We start from the raw sequence: 18,435 nt of genomic DNA on the forward strand, positions 1-18,435 counted from the left end.
TCCTTGTGGCTTTTCTCTGGACCTTCTCCAGCCTCTCCAAATCCTTTTTGTAGAGCAAGTACCAACACTGAACACAATACTCCAGGTGTGGTCTGACAAGCACTGAGTAAAGCACTGAGTAAAGCAGAGTGATGGCTTCTTTATCTCTGCTGGTGATGCCCTGGTTGATGCAGCCCAGCATCCTGTAGGCTTTCTTTGCCACTGCAGCACACTGTTCCCTCCTGTTGAGCCTCTTATCCACCAAGATCCCCAGGTCCCTTTCCACAGGGCTGCTCTTCAGCCAGGTGGATTAGTTTACCTAATTCCTATGTTAGGGCACAGCTGAATCACTGTTAATGTTATTTGCATTTCAGTTTGATAAAAGTCAGTCATTCTTGTCCAATACATTTTGATACAGGCCTTTACGGGGAGCTTCAAACATGAGTCGTGAGATACTAGGCTGGTGAAAAGTGGTGTCCCTCAGGGGTCTGTACTGGGACCAGTGTTGTTCAATATCTTCATTAATGATATTGACAGTGGCATTGAGAGCACCCTGAGCAAGTTTGCTGATGACACCAAGCTGGGTGGTATGGTCGATATGCCAGAGGGACCTGGAAAAGCTGGAGAAATGGGCCCAGGTGAACCTCATGAGGTTCAACAATGCCCAGTGCAGGGTCCTGCACCTGGGCCAGGGAAACCAGAGATATGAGTACAGGCTGGGGAAAGACATGCTAGAGAGCAGCCCTGTGGAAAAAGACCTAGGGATACTAGTGGATGAAAAGCTGGATATGAGCCACCAATGTGCAGTCCTGGGCTGTATCAAAAGAAGTGTGGCCAGCAGATTGAGAGAGGTGATTCTGCCCCTCTGCTCTGGTGAGACCTCACCTGGAGAACTGCATCCAGCTCTGGAGCCCGCAACACAAGAAGGACATGGGCCTGTTGGAGCGTGTCCAGAGGAGGGCAACAAAAATGATCAGAGGGCTGGAGCACCTCTCTTATGAAGTGAGGTTGAGGGATTTGGGGTTGTTCAGCCTGAAGAAGACTCTGGGGGGCCCTTATAGTGACCTTCCAACACCTGAAAGAGGCCTATGAGAAGGCTGGGGAAGACCTGTTCACTAGGACACATAACGATAGGACAAAGAGTAATGGTTTCAAGCTAGAGAAGGGTAGATTTAGGTTGGAGTTTAGGAAAAAGTTCTTTAATGTGAGGGTGGTGGATCACTGGAATGGGCTGCCTAGAGAGATGGTGGAGGCCCCATCCCTGGAGACATTCAAGGTCAGGCATGATGGGGCTCTGAGCAATCTGTTCCATTGTGAGATGTCCCTGCTTATTGTAGGGGGGTAGGACTAGATGACCTTTAGAGGTCCCTTCCAACCCAAGACATTCTCTGACTAATACTTTCTCAGATGTAGCCTGTTTAATAAGATTCATGCAAAGATATGTTGGTCATGTGTATCAGGCATTCTGTATTTGCAAGGTGGTAATTTCAGGGTGGAAAAATAATTTGGTTTAGAGGTTCTTGCTGATTTCTGACTTCTCTACTACACACAGTCCTTGCATTTCGCTTCATCTGCAGGTTGTGTGATTAGAAATAAGACACACATGTTGCTGCAATTACAGAATTTATCATAGTCAAAGCACTTTACAAACATAAATGTCTTCCTCATGTGACCTTTTGTCTCAGCTAAAGCTCTGCTCTAGGATGATGCTATAGATCAGGTCAGGGAGGCACATCACATGGAAGGAAGCATGTAAGAGGCAACCTGTATCTGCCCAGATCAGGAGCTGAACAAACCAGCTTCATCCTGTATTTGCAAGTCTCACATTACCTGTGTCTGATCTTCCTTGTACACTGCCTTCTTGGATAGCACACCAAGATTGAGCTCACCTGAAAGAGAGCAGCTTTGCTTCTTCCCTCCTTGAAAGAGTGTGTCTGAAAATAGGAGATGTGACTGCCTGAAGGTAGAAGGAAGTGTTTTGTGCCCAGAACTTCAGGAAATTGTACTTGGAACAGGTTTCCCTTGTGCATGACCCATGAGATTATGCCAGACTTAGCTTGATCTAAGTGCTTTCAATTTAGGTTTAAAGGTTGGCTGTAGTGGTCAGAAAAATTATGTTAAAATGGTACCTTTTTCTTGGTACTTCTGCTCTTTGTTTTCAGGCAAGAGAAGCATCTGTTTCAGACAAGAGACATATTCTGGCTTTGTTAATAAAGATGCAGGTTTACAGTTGTTAGAATTGCAAAACATTTTGAAGAGGAGTGAGGTTCTGTTCTGCTACTTGCATAACTCAGAAAATTCCAGCTAAGGTGTGATTTGGTGCCTCTCCTACCAAGGGATAATGAAAGGGGAAGAAAGGAGAGCACAGCTTGATTTTCTGATCTTGTATTGAGTTTGAAGCACTGCTGCTGACAGTCATTATCACCTGGTTTTAAAATGAACAAATTCAACACAGATATCACTGTGAAAAAGTAAAAATGGAATTATATAATGCTCTTCAGCCACTTTTGAAAACTTAAACTTCATGTTAAAGGCAGTTAATTATTTTTTCTATAAATACATTATCTGTGGTTACACAAGTGTAGCAAAAGAAAACACATAAATCAGACAGACTGATTGTTCTTTTTTATATGTTTTGTCCTCTTTCTGGTGTATGCAGTCTTTCCCACCCTTCCCAAACAAGTCCTGTCTCCACCCAGCTGCATTTCCTGAGTGAATTCCTCTAGGAGACAGACTCAGAGGGCTGCATGATGTCATTTCTATATTTAAATTAGATAGAGCAGAATAGCCTGTGTAATTTGTTTAATCATTGCTTATGCTCTAATTTCCTTGGATTTGATTTTTTGCCATTCGGTCTTATCTTTGGGTTTCTATCTGGTAGCCAACTCTGCTATTAGGCATGATTTCAGGGAGCTGGGTGCATTTTTCTTTTAGATTAAAACTCAAGGGGATTCTGTGATTGAGCAAATTCTGCACAGAGCTTTTCAAGCACGATAAATTGATTTAAGTGGGAATGTGACAGAAAAATGTATGCCTCCAAAACAAAGAGATCAAATAAAATATAAAGCATAGTTGATTAGGGCCTTGCAGAAACATTCAGAAGATGGCAAATGGGTAAATAAATGGAAAAGATGCAGATTGATTTGCTATTTTATAAACTGTACTAGTTCTGGGTCAGGATCCAGCAATTTCAGGCATTTCCTGTATTTACTTTATCTAAATATGACTAAATGGTATTTTCACTTCTATTTCAAGCCTTGTCTGTCTGATTTTAATCACTTGACTGATGTGTACAAAACAGTCTCTATTCAGTAAGTCATGACAAGGTCTTCACATGGTTTCTTTTCTGAATTTTCCACAATACATAAAGATATGGTTTTGCTATTGTAGCATAATTTTTTTTTCCTATTTTGTTTTTATGCTTTCCTTTAGAAATACCTCAGTGCTATTATTATCTATATTGTGAGTGACAGTGAATATATATAATCTGTCAATGATAAAGTCAAGTATTTAGTAATACTCTGGATCCTTGGTGTTCTAGAGTGAAGCATCAGCTTCAAGAAGTTATTTACTGTCCAGTGTTAAACAGCCATGGGTCAGGTATTTTGTGATATCCAGTTATGGGTCCCCAGCTGTATGGAAATTCTCTGAGCTTGCTTAGAAGAAATACACTTATTAATTTGTAAACATACAAAAAAGGCAGTGTCTGAATCAGTCTCAGCATGTACTATACTAAATAGGAAGTGTTTTGTTTGGTTTCCCTTTTGTAACAGGATTTGGGTAAAAAACCCCTATAGATATGATTATAAGGGTCAGGGTTTTCTTGTGAAATTCTCTAAAAACATTAGGGAGTTTTTACTGGAAAACACTAACGGATAGCAGGCAGATAACCTGAAATTTTACTTTTCAGTTGGTTCAGTGAGGAGTGGTATTTGGAGATCCTAAAGGCAAAGAGTTTGAGAAGAGTCTCCAAGTCTAGAAACAGCAATCTCTGCTCAATTCGTTGCATGAAAAGAGGGTCTGAAGATCTTCAGAGGCTCTTTCACCTCCCTCCTTACTGTTCTGGAGAAAAGAGCACAAGAAACAATGCGTCATGGAATTGTTAGACCCTTGTGAGTAATGCACACAACGGAGGTTGTTTGTTGCCAAAATGGTATGACTGGTGCAGAGACCTTAGAGGAAGAACAGAATTGTACTGTCAATGTCAGTGATCAATTACTTATCATCTAAAGAATATAGTGAAGCTGGCCCATGTTGTCAAGCTACAGCATATATTCCCTAAGAGAAACCATTACAGGAGCATGGACAGCGAGTGCAGGAGCATTGCAGAAATCAGGCTACAGTCAAAATAAGAGCATCTAATAAAATAGCTAGACCAAGTTTTGAAAAATGGGTTTGTAAAGGGCACCCTGATGTTTGGTGTAGGATTTCTACAACTAAGAGAAATTATTTTGTGTTAGTCCCAAGTTTACAAGTAATGCAGGCCCTGCCTTGTCACCTCTGCTGTGAGTGGTAGGCAGACCAGGAGACAGAAATGCTTCTAGTCAAAAGTGACTGTGAAAGTGGAGACTGTGGGTCAGGGAGAAAGGGAAAGATCATGTATTCGACCAAGTACCTGTTCTGGTCTGTAAAACCTTCTACAATGTTACAAGACATTCACTTCCTAGTATTTGGCCAGGTATAGGTTTATCTTGGAATGGGAAAGCATCAGAAGCCTGACTTCACTCCCTTGGTGCTAAAAACCATCACTACCTGGGTCCCTATTACACAGACCAGCAGTTGTTCTTTGCTGAGTGGAGAACTGTGTCATCTGGGGGAGTGCATGGTGTGGGACCTGTTTTCAAAGCTTTATACCTGGGAGGTCTTCCCTTCATCAGTCCCGAGTCTTTCCCGTTAGATTGCAGACATATTTTATATACCTTATGTATGCTAAAAAAAATTACAAGGAATTTAGAGAGAGTTTGCATCAGAGTTGTAATTCTGATTGCCTTTCTAAACACTAGCATATAAAAATATAACAAATTATGGTCACAGACTCGAAGAAAAACCTCTTGAGACCAACTGCAGCTAACTGCAAATAAAGTCTAAACAAGACCATGTGAAGGAACACACTGAAAAGCCTGATAATGAGTGGCCTTAAAAACTGATGATACGAAAATTCACCCACAGGTCCTCCCCAGCAAGGCATGGCATTCTTTTTCCTTCTTTTCACCTGCCCCCAACTGTTCTTTGTCAGCAGTCTTCTGTGCTTTAGGCTGTAGCAGTGGATGAAAAGGTCGTGTTAATTTTCACCACTGCATGGACATGAGGTGGTCAGTAACGAATATTACTTATGCTGTCAGATTAGATGCAGCAAGTGTCTGATCTTTAAGCTGTTGCATACTAGTGTTTGCAAATTGGTATAAATCTGAAGACAGAGAATAGGTCACTGAGTGTAGTTTTAAAACCTGCTGTCATGTTGGATTTACTGAACTTGAAGACTTCTGGTAGTAAACAAGCTTATGACAATTTGATAGCTGTTGTTGTCTTTCATAAGGAAAGCTTTTCCAGAGTTCATACCGTACCACCAGTGGAATACAATTTCAAAAGCCTTTTGTAAATGCTTAGTCTGTTAATCTTTGGGATGATTTTAAATGCCACCTGCCACTACAGTTCAACTTGCTGTATTTTCTTTTCATTTCCAGACATTATGGTAGCAAGATAGGTCTCAGTCAGGGTTGTGTTTTCCTCATTATCTCATGTTTGAGAGATCTCATGCCTGGAACGTCATTACTCCATCAGATACATCTTTATACAGTTACTTGTGTCTTTCTTTGCATACTTGGGTTTCCTAGCAAACAGTGTTTTCCTGACTTCTTGACAACTAAATGTCCCTTGCCTTGACATTTAATTTGGCTGATGAGGTGACACAATTTTAGGTGTAAATTATGCCTCCTAGGTAAGCCTGCAGCCCACCAAGTTATCTTCATGGGAGACCATGTGTAGACAATTTTATCAGCCTTCCCTCCAGATACAGAGGGTAGTTTCATTTATGCAGAGGTCCCCTGGAGGAGTCTGAAAAACTGAGCTTTCTGTGGGCATGCCTTCAATTAGTGCCTCTTCTGGTAATGTTGCCTGAACTCCTTCACAGGCAACACTGCTTACTGGTCTTGCTGTATCAGACTCATAAGTAGACACATCCCATGGCAGAGTGGGACCTTCATGTGGAAGATGAGAGAGTCCTTGGCAACCTGTGCTATTGTTCCTGATGAGCTTTGGCGTCCTGAGCATGAGGTGGGGCTACATGGAGTTAGGTGCTTCCTTTAAGATACTATATGCAATTCTGGCTTATTCTGCCTGTAGGCATTTTTGTGAAGCTAGGCCCTCAGATCTTTTGGAAATTGTGTGGTGGGTTCTATGTTTTGTATCATTAGAAGAATAATCAGGAAAAATATTAGAGAATTAATCAAAAGGGCAACTGCCATGCAGTGTATGATGACTGTGAATGTGGTATAGGAAATAAAAAACTACTGTCTTCCAGCAGTTCAAATTCAAAATCAAAGTGGATTAAATGTGGAATAATAATGTATTTCTGGGAAAATGCTATTTTTGGAAAAACAGAGCAAAGAAACAAATATCATGTGAATGATGGAAGAACAACAGCATAAAAATTCTTATAAAATTTGGTTTTATCCTATCCCAAATGAAATATTTCAATTTTCCATTTCTTAATCAGATTTCAAGACCAAATTCAGTGGAAATTAGAACAAAACTTCTATCTACTATTTGAATAAAATGTTATTTCAACCTCTTGTGATATGTTTTCCCTTTTTTCATTTGGCCAACCAAAATGATTTTTTCTCTTGTTTTATGTGTGTGATTTACTAGTTGAACTGAAAAATAATTGTTTCTTACATTCTTCCTCTCACTGAGTTCCTGGCATAGGACTGGATGCAGAGTATGGGAAAGTGAATGATTTGGGCAAGAAAACAGGAGAGTTTTATCCTCAAATGAAGTAGCATTTGTTTTGTGTGACTGATCAGGGATATATATTTTACTCCTATGAGTTTTCAGATGGATTATGGGTGAGATTTAAATAATATGTTACTAAGCTTTAGAATGTAATAGCTTGTCTAAAAATAGGATTGGATTATTAAGATTAATGTAATCTTTGTAGATTTTGTTGTTAGTTAGAATGCAAGACACTCAGTCTTTAGTGCTAACATTTTAAAATATTTCCAAGAAAAGGAAATGCTAAAGAGATCATTCAAGCATTTCTTAAAATCCAGCAGACAACATTTAAAAAATGAATATATACAAACTGCTTCATAGAGCAAAGGATACAACTTTTAATTTAAGATTGTACTAGAGGGAAAATGTTCTATCTCAATTAGTACATGTGCTTAGTTGAAACCTACATGGATTTCAGCTGGTTGATTGTTCATGTTAAGCTCACTGCACACCCTCAGGACTGCATGACACATTTCATTTACTCTGAGCATCAGCATCCCAGTTGCACAAGCTTATTTTCTGACACTTCCAAAAGGGTATTATAATTGTTTACCCTTAAGCACGACAGTAATACAATATGATTGAAAACAAAAATCCAATTTTTTACTCAAGTTAATGCACTGATCTTGAGCTTGGAGGAAGTGACATTTGAATATTAACCAGCTCTCTTGGCCCCCCCTGCCTTCTAGAGTCTTAGCCCCTGGGATTCCTGCAAGTAGATCATTGAAGAGTACAAAGTTAGCCCTCCAGAAGCCCAGGGTTGTAATCCTACTTACTGCCCTGCTTCTTCCTTGTAAAATAGTAGACCCAACCATGTCATTATTACTGTCACCAAGGCTGTCCCCAACCTTAACGTCCTCAACCAGACCTTATTTGTTAATACAAGGTCCAGCTGAGTGCACCTCTCCTCCTTGGCTCTTAAATTACCTGCATGAGGAAGTTATCATCAATGCACTCTAAGAGCCTTTTACAATTACAAAGTTTTATCTGATAAGACAATTTTTTATTGTGTGTGCAGGTAACATGAGGTACTGGGTTTATGTGTTTAATAATCTTGTAGCTTCTGAAAACCAAACAGTGTTTTGGACTTAAATGCTTAGAGTTTTCACACTAAATTTTGCAGATTTCAAATCTGACATGAGAACTGTAGTGGTACATGGTTCTCACAAACCTTCAGCTAACAGCCTTGTCTCCATCCCCACAATAAAGTAGCTTTCTAGCTTGAGTTCAGCTGAGTAATGCAATTTCAAAGGAGCTTTAAAACAGCCTTTATGGGAAATCACACAACTAAATGCAATATTGATTTACTAGAACCCTCAAAATCATGCTTTGGGGACGATGAAGGATCTTTTTGCAGAACTTTTTGATAAAAGAAAGGCAGTTTGTGCAGTCAAGAAAGCAGGCCTTGTAGTGTTATGAGTAAAGAGATGTCTGAATACCCCCAATTGCTTGGGTGCACGTGAAGCACAAGGCAGGAGACACACAAATGTACATGCGACATTATCCACTGAATGACTTTATACATCTGTACCTGACTGAATGTGCCATTGCTGTCTTTCAGAAGTATCGACAGTATATGTCTGGACTTCTCACTCCTCCTTATGGTGTTATGGAAACTGGCTCCAACAATGACAGTAAGTAAGAGTATATATAGACATCAGATGTTAAAAAAAAGAGAATAGAGAGGACTGGGAAAGATGAACGTCCTCTGGTTTTGGGTGTTGGAATTTAAATGTTAGGTTCAAGTCACTATTACAGCTCTATTAATACTGCATATAGTAGGAAAGACTTTAGACCTTGCCTCACTGCATTCCCAGCTGTATACAAGTGTACACTGAGCTGCACACAGATCTGCACTGTGAACCAGGCCTGTTGACTAACACATTCTGTATGATGCTGTGTAATTGGTTACAGGTGTTACTTGTATTCCATGGAAATGACCAGGAGTACTGCTATTAAAAAAAAAATAGCTATAACAAACTGACATTTTTAATTGGAATGGGCTACACAACTTGCTTGGGAACCTAAGTTAGTGCTTGAGCAGAGAGTCTGTGGTAAATATGCTACTGTCTGACCGTAGTTATATGGCTAGATAACTTTTAGTCTGTCTCTGACTCATGAGAACCCATCAGACTGTGGGATAGTGTTAAATAAAAAATGTAAATAATTCCTGGATATATATATTTCAGATAGTAAACTGTGAGAAAGTACTATGTTTGGCAAACTGTTTTTGGATTTTACATAAATTAGCTTTTTGGGTTTTTTTTGTGTTAACAAGAGAGAAGTGTTGTCTGAATAAATCTGTTTTGCTCTTTAGGAAATCACAGATTAATGTGAATGTTACCAAAGTATTGAACCCTCCAATTCCTTATTCTATTGAAAAATATCTCAACTGCTAATGAATTTACAGTGTATATTAATTTTCTGTATTCTTTTTTTAGGAATGCCAGATAAGGACAGTATGTCAAGTAGTGCTCTTTGCCAAGTTTCTAAAAATTGTAATAAGGTAAATCACACTTAGTTTTGCCTTTGTTATTAGGTGGGGGTGGAGGACATGGTAACGAAAAATGCAAAAGCATAGCATTAAATTGGAAAGAACCAGATACAAATGCAAAGCATGTGGCTGATGTATGTGAACATACACATTATAAGGATGCTTTAGACATTGTATCATAGAACTGGAGAAAGGAACTGGTTTAGGATCAGTATTATTAGAAAGTGTACTACTGCCAAATTTTGTGTTACCATCTGGTTGTCTTGTCTTTGTCAGAGAGGTGCTGAGGGTAAGAAAGAAAAGCAGCACTGTGACAAGACCACTGTATAGCCATTGGATCATAAAATTAATAATTAAATCCTATTTTAAGACTTATGTGAGTCTTAATTGATGCACTGGCATTGTTCTGGCCCTTTGCTCAGCGGGCATTTGCTCCTGGTTCAGAGCACAGCTTTACGTTCCAGTTCCCCTTTGTAAAATAGCTCTTTATGCCTTCAGTCTCATCAGATCAGACCCACATGAAAGAACTCATGAATAGTTCTATGGTGGTTTTAAAGTAGTTGTGATAGTGGGAAGAAATAATATCAAGCATTGCTGTAAAGATTAAGATTTTTTTAATGGCAGGAATAGAAAAGTTACAGTAATCAACATGCTTGGATGCCTTCTTTTGGGACATGGAAGTTTAATTGGATGCATTTGTGTGGTGTCTCTAAAAGGTTAAAGGTATTTTTGTTACACAAAACACATCTTGACAGCAGGTAAAGACAATGAATATTTTAGTGTGTTTTCTTAATGTGAAAACTACTTCTACCTCTCCCTGCCTGTCTGCCCTACTTCCTCAGGGGTACTGACCTTTCTTAATTGTCACATTCAGCTTTACTCAGTGTGTAAATGTAACAGTATGCAGTTCCTTTTTCTAGAATCTTACTCAGTAACATTATACTTCTTCCTGACAGAGTCTTATCCTGTATGAAAATAAACATGTTTCCATGCACTGAGTAATAATTCTTAGATACTTAGATAGCACCTTTCATTCTGTAAGCATTTTACACAGTTAATGAGTCTCAGAGCTTCTCTAAGATGTTGGCATTTCAACACTACACTTAGAGTAAAGCCAGATCAGGGGTCTTCCTTGACCTCTCACTGAAGGTGCCAGGTTTGGAATCCAAACTAAAAGATGATTTTGTGTTTTCTGAAGCAACTGGAGTTGATGGATAGAGATAACAAGGTGAAAACATCCATCTTTCCTAGAAGGTGGTATCCCTCCAGTAAGGGACACTGATGCTTAGCTAAGGGAGGTATATACACTTTCAGATACAAAGTATTTCAGAAACTGAGCAATGTTTAGTGATTAAAACTGCTGCCAATAGCTGGGATTTTCTAGCACCACTCTTCCTGCACGAAGTAATGTTCACCTGGGCTGGAGACAACTTGACTGGTGCAGGCTCAAACTGTTCAGTTAGTTTTAGAGGAATAGGTCCTTTGCAAAGCCTATTAACTTCCTTGCCAAAACACAAAGAAACCAGCCATCTTTCTCCCTCCCACACTGTACACCTTTGACGCTGAGGGAGTAAATATGTGACAGATGCTTGTCATCTTGTTTCATCATGGAGGAGCTCAGACAGCCCCATGACAAACGTGGCAGAAAAACCTACACAGCATAGAAGTGGTTCATGGGTCCTAGTTGTCTGTTTTCACCATATGACCCCAGTTCTCTTCCATTATCTTTAGTGAAAGGGAAGTGCAGCAGAGATAAATACTGGAGTATTTTGTTTACTGCATGCAAGCTTCATTCCTGCTATTTTGAACTGTGCAGCTATTAGAGTGCTTATACAACGTGTCAGTCTTCATTCCCTGCAGTTGTTTTTGAATTGTCAGAGGACTACTTGGATCACAGGGCCAAATTCCTGCAATTATTGCCAGGTATCCAAAATACAGAATAAGAGGGTACCAGAAAACAGCCCTGTGTTTGTAGATTTTATATATTTTGCTTATTTTAGGGTCCTAAACAGCTGTCACAATGGCTACTACATCAGGGAAGGGCATTCATCCAGGTAAAGGGACATGTTTGCAGGACATCGTTGATGACTTTGTATCATTAGCTTGTGGGACTGGCAGCAAATACAGCTTGGAGAGGCCTGCAGTCTTCTCTGCAATGTCCAGAAAAAGGCTGAGTGAGGAACTTTCTGAGATTCAAAGAAGGTTCCTCTAGATCTTTCATATGGTAAGAAAACATTACACGCTCAAACAGAGGGAGATAACATCTTCAGTAGTTCTGATCATAATATGGCATTTGCTTTAAATTAAATTTAATATATTCCACTCTTGAATTATGAAATGCATGTTCTTCTCTTTTAGCTGGTGCTTAGCCTTTTGCAAGCACTGTAATAGATGATTTTCCATATTTGCTAATTATTTGAGTTTCATCTTCATAGCTTAGTATTTTTCTCCTGTCACATCTGTTAGATTTTGATGAGTAATACAAGGTTTTTCTTTTAGTACATGCCTTGAAATTTTCTCACCATATGGGCTTGTTTGGTTTTCCTAGTTCATTAAAATCTATTAAAAAATTTCTATTTAGAGAAGGCAGCAAAGAGATTTTCTTTTACCCAACAGGAATTAATTTGCATTTAGGGTTACATTATTGCATGCCATTTAATGTAATACAGCAGTTAAATTAAGCATAAAATACTAAGCCAGAGTATGCTACTGTCCTCTGTTATATTTTGGAGAATGGAAACGAAGTCAATGTAAAGCTGTCTTACATAAGGGACAGTAACACAGCTTCTGTCTTTTTAATTAGTCGGTCTTATATCTGTACACTGGTCTCTCTAGCTCTAGTTACTGAAAATACTCATGAGGTAGAGTTGCATATAGCTGCATCTGTGAGATGAATGCAACCCTAAAGTGAAATTGACAAAATCAATAATAATTTCAAATACATTTTTGGAAAAGATACAGAAGAGTACTTAGAACGCAGGGGAGGTCGGGTTCCAGCCTGCAGACAAAATAGGCAGTGCTGCTGTTTCCATCTATTACCAGCAGAGCTGGCAGCAGGGTTGCATGGTGCTTCCCACTATGAGATCCTGTTCTTACAATTTGGCCGCTTTTTCACCGTTTATGCTGAATTCTCCATGCTGAGAGTATGCAGCTGGCTGGTTTTTAAATTGAAATGGATCAAACCTCTTTGACATTGAGGTTGGGGGAAAATACATAGCCAATGTTAAATAGCTTTGCCCAGGGATACCCAAGCAATCCTGTCCTTTGGACTAGGAGCGTGACATATGGGGTATGTTCTGGCAGTAAGTAGTGCCATTTGTGACCCCCTGCAAAATAAACTGTGGTGTTAAGCTCTGAAAAACCTCAGTTGAAACTGGCTCACTCCCACGGTCACCAAGGTGGTGATCCTGCCCCTGTGCTTGGTCTTGAGGAGGCCACACTTTGAGTCCTGTGTGCTGTTTTGGGCACTGCAGTATAAGAAGGACATTGAGGTGATGGAGAAGGTGCAGAGAAGGGCAACTAGAGTGATCAGGGGTCTTGAGGGTCTTATGAGGAGAGGCAGAGGGAGCTGGGACTCTTCAGCCTCTAGAAGAGGAGGCTGAGGGGAGACTTCATTGGTCTCTACAACTACCTGAGAAGATGCTGTAGTGAAGTGGGTGTTGGCCTCTTCTCCCTAGTAACTAGCAATAGGACAAGAGGAAATGGGGTCACATTGCAACAGGGGAGGTTCAGATTGGATATTAGGAAAAATTTCTTCACTGAAAGAGTGGAGAGGCATTGGAACGGGCTGCCTAGGGAGGTGGTACAGACACCGTCCCTAGAGGTGTTCAAAAAACAGGCAGACGTGGTGTTTAGAGAGATGGTTTAGTGGTTAGGGGTTGTAGGGTGGACAGTCGGACTTGATGATCTTGAAGGTCTTTCCCAACCTTGATAATTCTGTGATAGATTTAAAGAAGAGGGCATTGCAGAAATTACTTGTAGAGATACAGGGATGAATGTGGCTAAGAACAGAGGACAGACCCACTGAGAGCATTAATCTCCACTCTCCTATGAACTGTGGTGCTGAATGGCTTTTTCTGCTATCAGCAAATGTTTTAAACTCCTTTGCAAATTGTGTGTACTGTGCCTAAGAGAGCAGGGGAATGATCCACAGAAAGCATTCCTATCTGTGATTAGTAACAATTATTTGATAGTTTAAAAGTCCTAACTCTGCTGATGATCCAAAGGGAAGTTTTATTTTGGTTTCCATAGTGGAATCTCCATATTTCAGTTTGCTGAAAGAACCCCCACAGAAAAGTTCTGCTTGACAGGAAGGCTAAAAAATTAAGTGTTGAAAGGAGAGAATTTCAAGAATGGAGACTGATTGAGCAGTGTTAATGAAGTCCTCTTATCTTTGTTTGTTATGGTACTTCAATTCTTCATGTTTATTATGATACAGACTTTGATTACCTGCTCATATGTTTTTCCTGCGACACACTCAATTAAAACAACATCTAACCTCTAAAACCATGCTAACTTTCTTTTTGTACAACTTAATTTCTACTACTGTTTACAAGCTACATACATCGATTTGTGTCTTCATTGGAAATGTACACCCTGAAAGAGGGAAAGTGCATCTTCATCTCCTGTGTACTGAGGAGTCCATACTGAAACAAGACATAAGAAGATTAAGTTGTACAAATTCATAGAGTACTTCTTGCTATTGGGTGAAGAGTATATACATATTTTTTCTGAAATCTCTCATGCTGTTGCCTTTATGTTCCCTGTATTGGCCTTACGTTTCTGTTGTGATAAAGAGTTGCAGGAGCTCCCCCTAGTGCACGAATATTCGAAAAACACATGGATCGACTTTGTGATCCTCACAGGCTGAAATGTCCTCTTTATGTTTTCCTTGAAAAGTCTGCAAATCCTCTAGACTGGAAGCTTACTGAAAGTTATTTATGTGAAGGCTCTTTGTGTAGAGAAGCTCCTATAGGATGTGCCAAAATACTCCTCTGAAAGGCACCTTTCCATCTGTCATGTTAGCATAGGGTTAAAAAAAAAATCCCTTTTGTTTTCTGTTTTTAAAGTGGTCGCATAAAAGCACAATGTACAAATATTTCTAAATAACGTCTTCATGCAGTCCTAACTGTACCAAATACTTGTAGGGGCTACTCTGGGACCAATAGTGGGACCAGTTACACATATATGAAAGTAATTTGCTTAGAGACTTGTACAAGTTCTCCATTTTGCTCGAAGTGAAAGTGCTCAGGGTTCAATCATTATCATAGCCTTTAAGAATTCAGCTAGTGCAGAGGCTGTTCATATAGTCCCTGGCAGTGAGTCACATGTTGACAGCGTATGGCAGGAGAGATAACAAAGACAGGAGCATGAAATGAGTAGCAGTCTGTGAAAAATTTTTTCATATGTTAGCAATGAACTTCATAATGAAAAATGTGAAGGTCTTTATATATCATCAAAGCTTTTTAATGTAAACAAAATTGTTAGTAGGTCTGTTGGCTTACATAAATAGGCTTTCCATGAGTGAAACTGTTGCAGAACCATGAGGGAAGGTTTTGGTACATCCAGCTCCAGCCATAGTGATTCTCATTTGATCATTTACTATACAGGAATGAGTAGCTCTCTGAAGAAAAAGAACAGAATCCTTGTTCCAGGTTGCTGTGTATTTACCAGTGTATGTGTCAAATGAGCTTAATTTCCCTTTGTGTGTACTTGATCTAGTTCAAGGATTCCTGTTTCTTGAAGCCCTTCTGTCAATTTGAAAGAAAAAAATATGGTCCCTTCTTTCCTCAACGAGGAGTTTTCATTGTAGTGTTTCTAAGGACAATTCTAAGGATAAATAGAGCTGTCTACAACAATAGTGAGATTGGGAAGAGACAGAGGCAAGACTTCTCTTGGTAGCTGAGTTACATTTTTTTGCAGAAAATGGCAGAATTTTGCATCCTAAAGATGCTAGAGGAATATTCTTATTTAAAATTTTACCCTAATTTTCTAAGAGCAGTAACAAGGGAGAATTAAATATATGTTGGTGTATTTCAGTTTTCATATACAAGCAAATTGCCACGTATTTTGGGAGAAGATTAATAATGGGAAACAGTGAATAGTGTCCAATAGCACAGTGCAGTTGTATTGTTAGCACCTGAAGACAGAGCCTCCCCTTCCTGTCACAGCTGCAAAATATTCCAGAAGCAACCACTGCCCTTTGCTCAGGAAAGGAAAACCAAGCTTGGAAAAGAGTGTCTGTGTCTGTATCTTTCATTAGGTGCTAAGCAGTGATTCCGAGTCATTGTGAAACTACCTGCAAGATCCAAATCAGGGGAGTGTGACTTTTATCATGAGGGAGGAGTGAAAAGATGAAGAATGAGAGTTACAGGAGAAAGAGAGAGAGAGAGACACCTCCTCTGTTACCAGAAGCATAATCTGTACACTCAAGTCCATGTTAGAGCTAAACTATATGAGCTTTTAGCTCCATGACTTTTGCATCCAATTATTAATATGTATGATCTCCACAGTATTTTAGTGGAGAGTCCCCTCAAGCAATTATTATTGTTATTTTGGTGCTTTCCATTTCTCTTGCCTTTTAAAATTTTTTATGTCAGCCTTTATTGCAATTTATGTGTATCCTAAAGCCTTGCAGTTCTTGTTTGTGCTTGATGCCATGGTGTAGAGGAGGGGTGGAGGCCTCTGCTTCATGGACAGTGCTGGCAAGGACACTCTGATAATACATACTGTGGAGTCACATTTGCTGACTCCTGCTCCTTGCGTGTGTCTTATGTCTGATTCTGTCCCAACCCATATAAAACCATGCACGTATGCTCCATTTATCTCTTACAGTTGAAAGGCAGAAAGAGTGGGTAATTATTCTGAGGAAAAAAAGATAGTCCTTTTCAAGGTTCATGTCTTCAGACAAGTCAAGCATATAGAAGTAACATATTTGGCACTTATATTTGAAGCAGCAAAATGAACTTTTTTGAATCTTGTAATTATTTTCTCAAGTTTGGCAGAAAAATTGGATCAGGAATCTTAAAATCAGATTTCTTCTAGTCACTCACATAATCTGTCACAAACAATTTTGTCTTTCTGTCCTACAATGCATGCTGGAAATTGATATTCCACAAAGTCAATTGTAGTTCTGGGTCAGTAAAAAGTAATCAATGTGTCTGATTTGATCATTTTGAAGCATCTTTTCTGTCTGTATACAGATGACAAAAATTTGAGAGGTTAATAAATAGTGGGGAAAAGCTCTCCAGTGATTTTTTTCTTGTTCTTGTGTTACCTGGTCAAGAACTAGGAGCCCGTTGTACTGGTTTCACACAAAAAACAACACCATCACCAAAAGAAGTGCTTGGTTTGTGGTGTTCATTTAGAGCCATTCCAAGTTAGAATTCCTGGGGCAAAAATGTCAGACATTTATGACAGAACCGAAGATGCAACTGGACTATTATATCCATCACTGGAGATAAAGAGCAAATGCTTTTCAGGTATTTAAAGATTTATGATTTTTCATTATTTATTCTTTTTGTAAATTTCCTTCTGGAAGAAAGCTTGACACAAGATTGTGAACATGCTTGATCTTTTTGTGCTTTATCATCAATGATGCAGCTGTTTTAAAATTAAAGATAGCAGTTAGTGAGGAAATACAAATATATGTAGCTGAGTTGACTAGTAGATAAATTAATACATAATTTAGATTCCGAAGTAAAAAATGAAAAAAAACCCACTTGCTTCCAATACCAGTAATTACATTACTTCTAATTAGGAATACTCAGCCACTCTTGTTTTCATCTTAGGAAATTAAATTATATAAACAATTTGTGTAATAACCTTAACATTTGTATAATGACATATTTATAATTTAATAATAAATTAAATACAAACTGGATGGAGAAAGAGCCAGTAGCTTAACAGGGGAGAATTATGATTAAGTCTTTATAAACTTTCTAGTACTTCTTTGTCCATCCTCACTCATTAAAGCAACTGACTTCAAATGCCTGAATATGAGTGGACTAAAGAAATACCTTTCTCTCATGCCATTCTTATCTTGTAGCCTTTCTGACAATGGCTCAGGTGTTTACTTTTCACCTGAGCCTGTTTTCTGACCCAGCCCACCTTAGAGATGCTTGAGGGCCAGCAGTGACGCCAGGAGCAGAGGTAGGAGAGGGTGGGTGTGCAATAAGAAGATGATGGGAGCATCCGCATGAGTAACAGGGCAGAGCCTGGATGTGGGGTTCAAGGAGAGGATGACCCACGGCTGTGCTTGGGGGTTACAAAAAAATGAATAAATTACAAAATACATCAAATAGGTCCCTTTCCATTTCAGAAGGAAATGGTTCCATCATATCCCTAAAAGCCAGACATCACAGAATTTACACAGCTTGGGCTACATACTGAGAGAGATAAAAAGAGGTCCTCTCTCAGAGATGTACTGGGGTAAATGGGGATGTAAAGAGATGTGTTTTTTTAGGGGAAAATGTCAGCTGGAGTAATTTCACCTCTCTGTATCAGTCTTGGGTTAATTGTTGCAGTGTTCTGTATATATTTGTGGAACCAGTTTTTTTTCTCAAGTTGCTATGAAGACTCATTTAGCAAAAGAAGCAGCTCAGAGTATGTTTAGAAATGTCTGTCCCTCACTAGTTATAGGGGAAGATGAGCTGAAATTCAAAACAATAAGAACACATGTGAACAAGCCTGATTTAAATGGTATCAACTTAAGCAGCTGCAAACTTTGTATGAAGGAGCAAATTTGTAAATATGAAATATTTGCTATTTTCCAATGCTAACTATATTTTATTCAGATTGTCAGGAATTGATGGTAGTATTCTTTTACTGTTTTCTTGAGGAAGAACTCTTCACACAGATGCACATTAACTCAGTGTTTGTGTTTTATTTACTGATTATTCCCATTGCATTATGGAGTGAATGTGAAAAACAGTCCACTGAGGTTAGCAGAGCTGTGGGGGTGCTAACACATC

The 18,435-nt window shown here is 39.1% G+C and overlaps 1 protein-coding gene across 13 annotated transcripts in view; it reads left to right on the forward strand.

Annotated features, from left to right (window-relative positions):
- Positions 1–18,435, forward strand: part of RAPGEF4 (Rap guanine nucleotide exchange factor 4) — a 135,419-nt gene that overhangs the window by 57,703 nt on the left and 59,281 nt on the right. For all 13 annotated transcript variants that reach the window (XR_007889850.1, XM_051623155.1, XM_051623161.1 and 10 more), the window contains 2 exons: positions 8,531–8,603; positions 9,411–9,475. Coding sequence is in view for 12 of the 13 variants with exons in the window: in XM_051623155.1 (XP_051479115.1) it covers positions 8,531–8,603; positions 9,411–9,475 (138 nt within the window). In the remaining variant the exon portion in view is untranslated. The remainder of the gene's footprint in view (positions 1–8,530; positions 8,604–9,410; positions 9,476–18,435) is intronic.

This window comes from Apus apus, chromosome 6 (genome assembly GCF_020740795.1).
Source record: "Apus apus isolate bApuApu2 chromosome 6, bApuApu2.pri.cur, whole genome shotgun sequence".
Lineage (NCBI taxonomy): Eukaryota > Metazoa > Chordata > Aves > Apodiformes > Apodidae > Apus > Apus apus.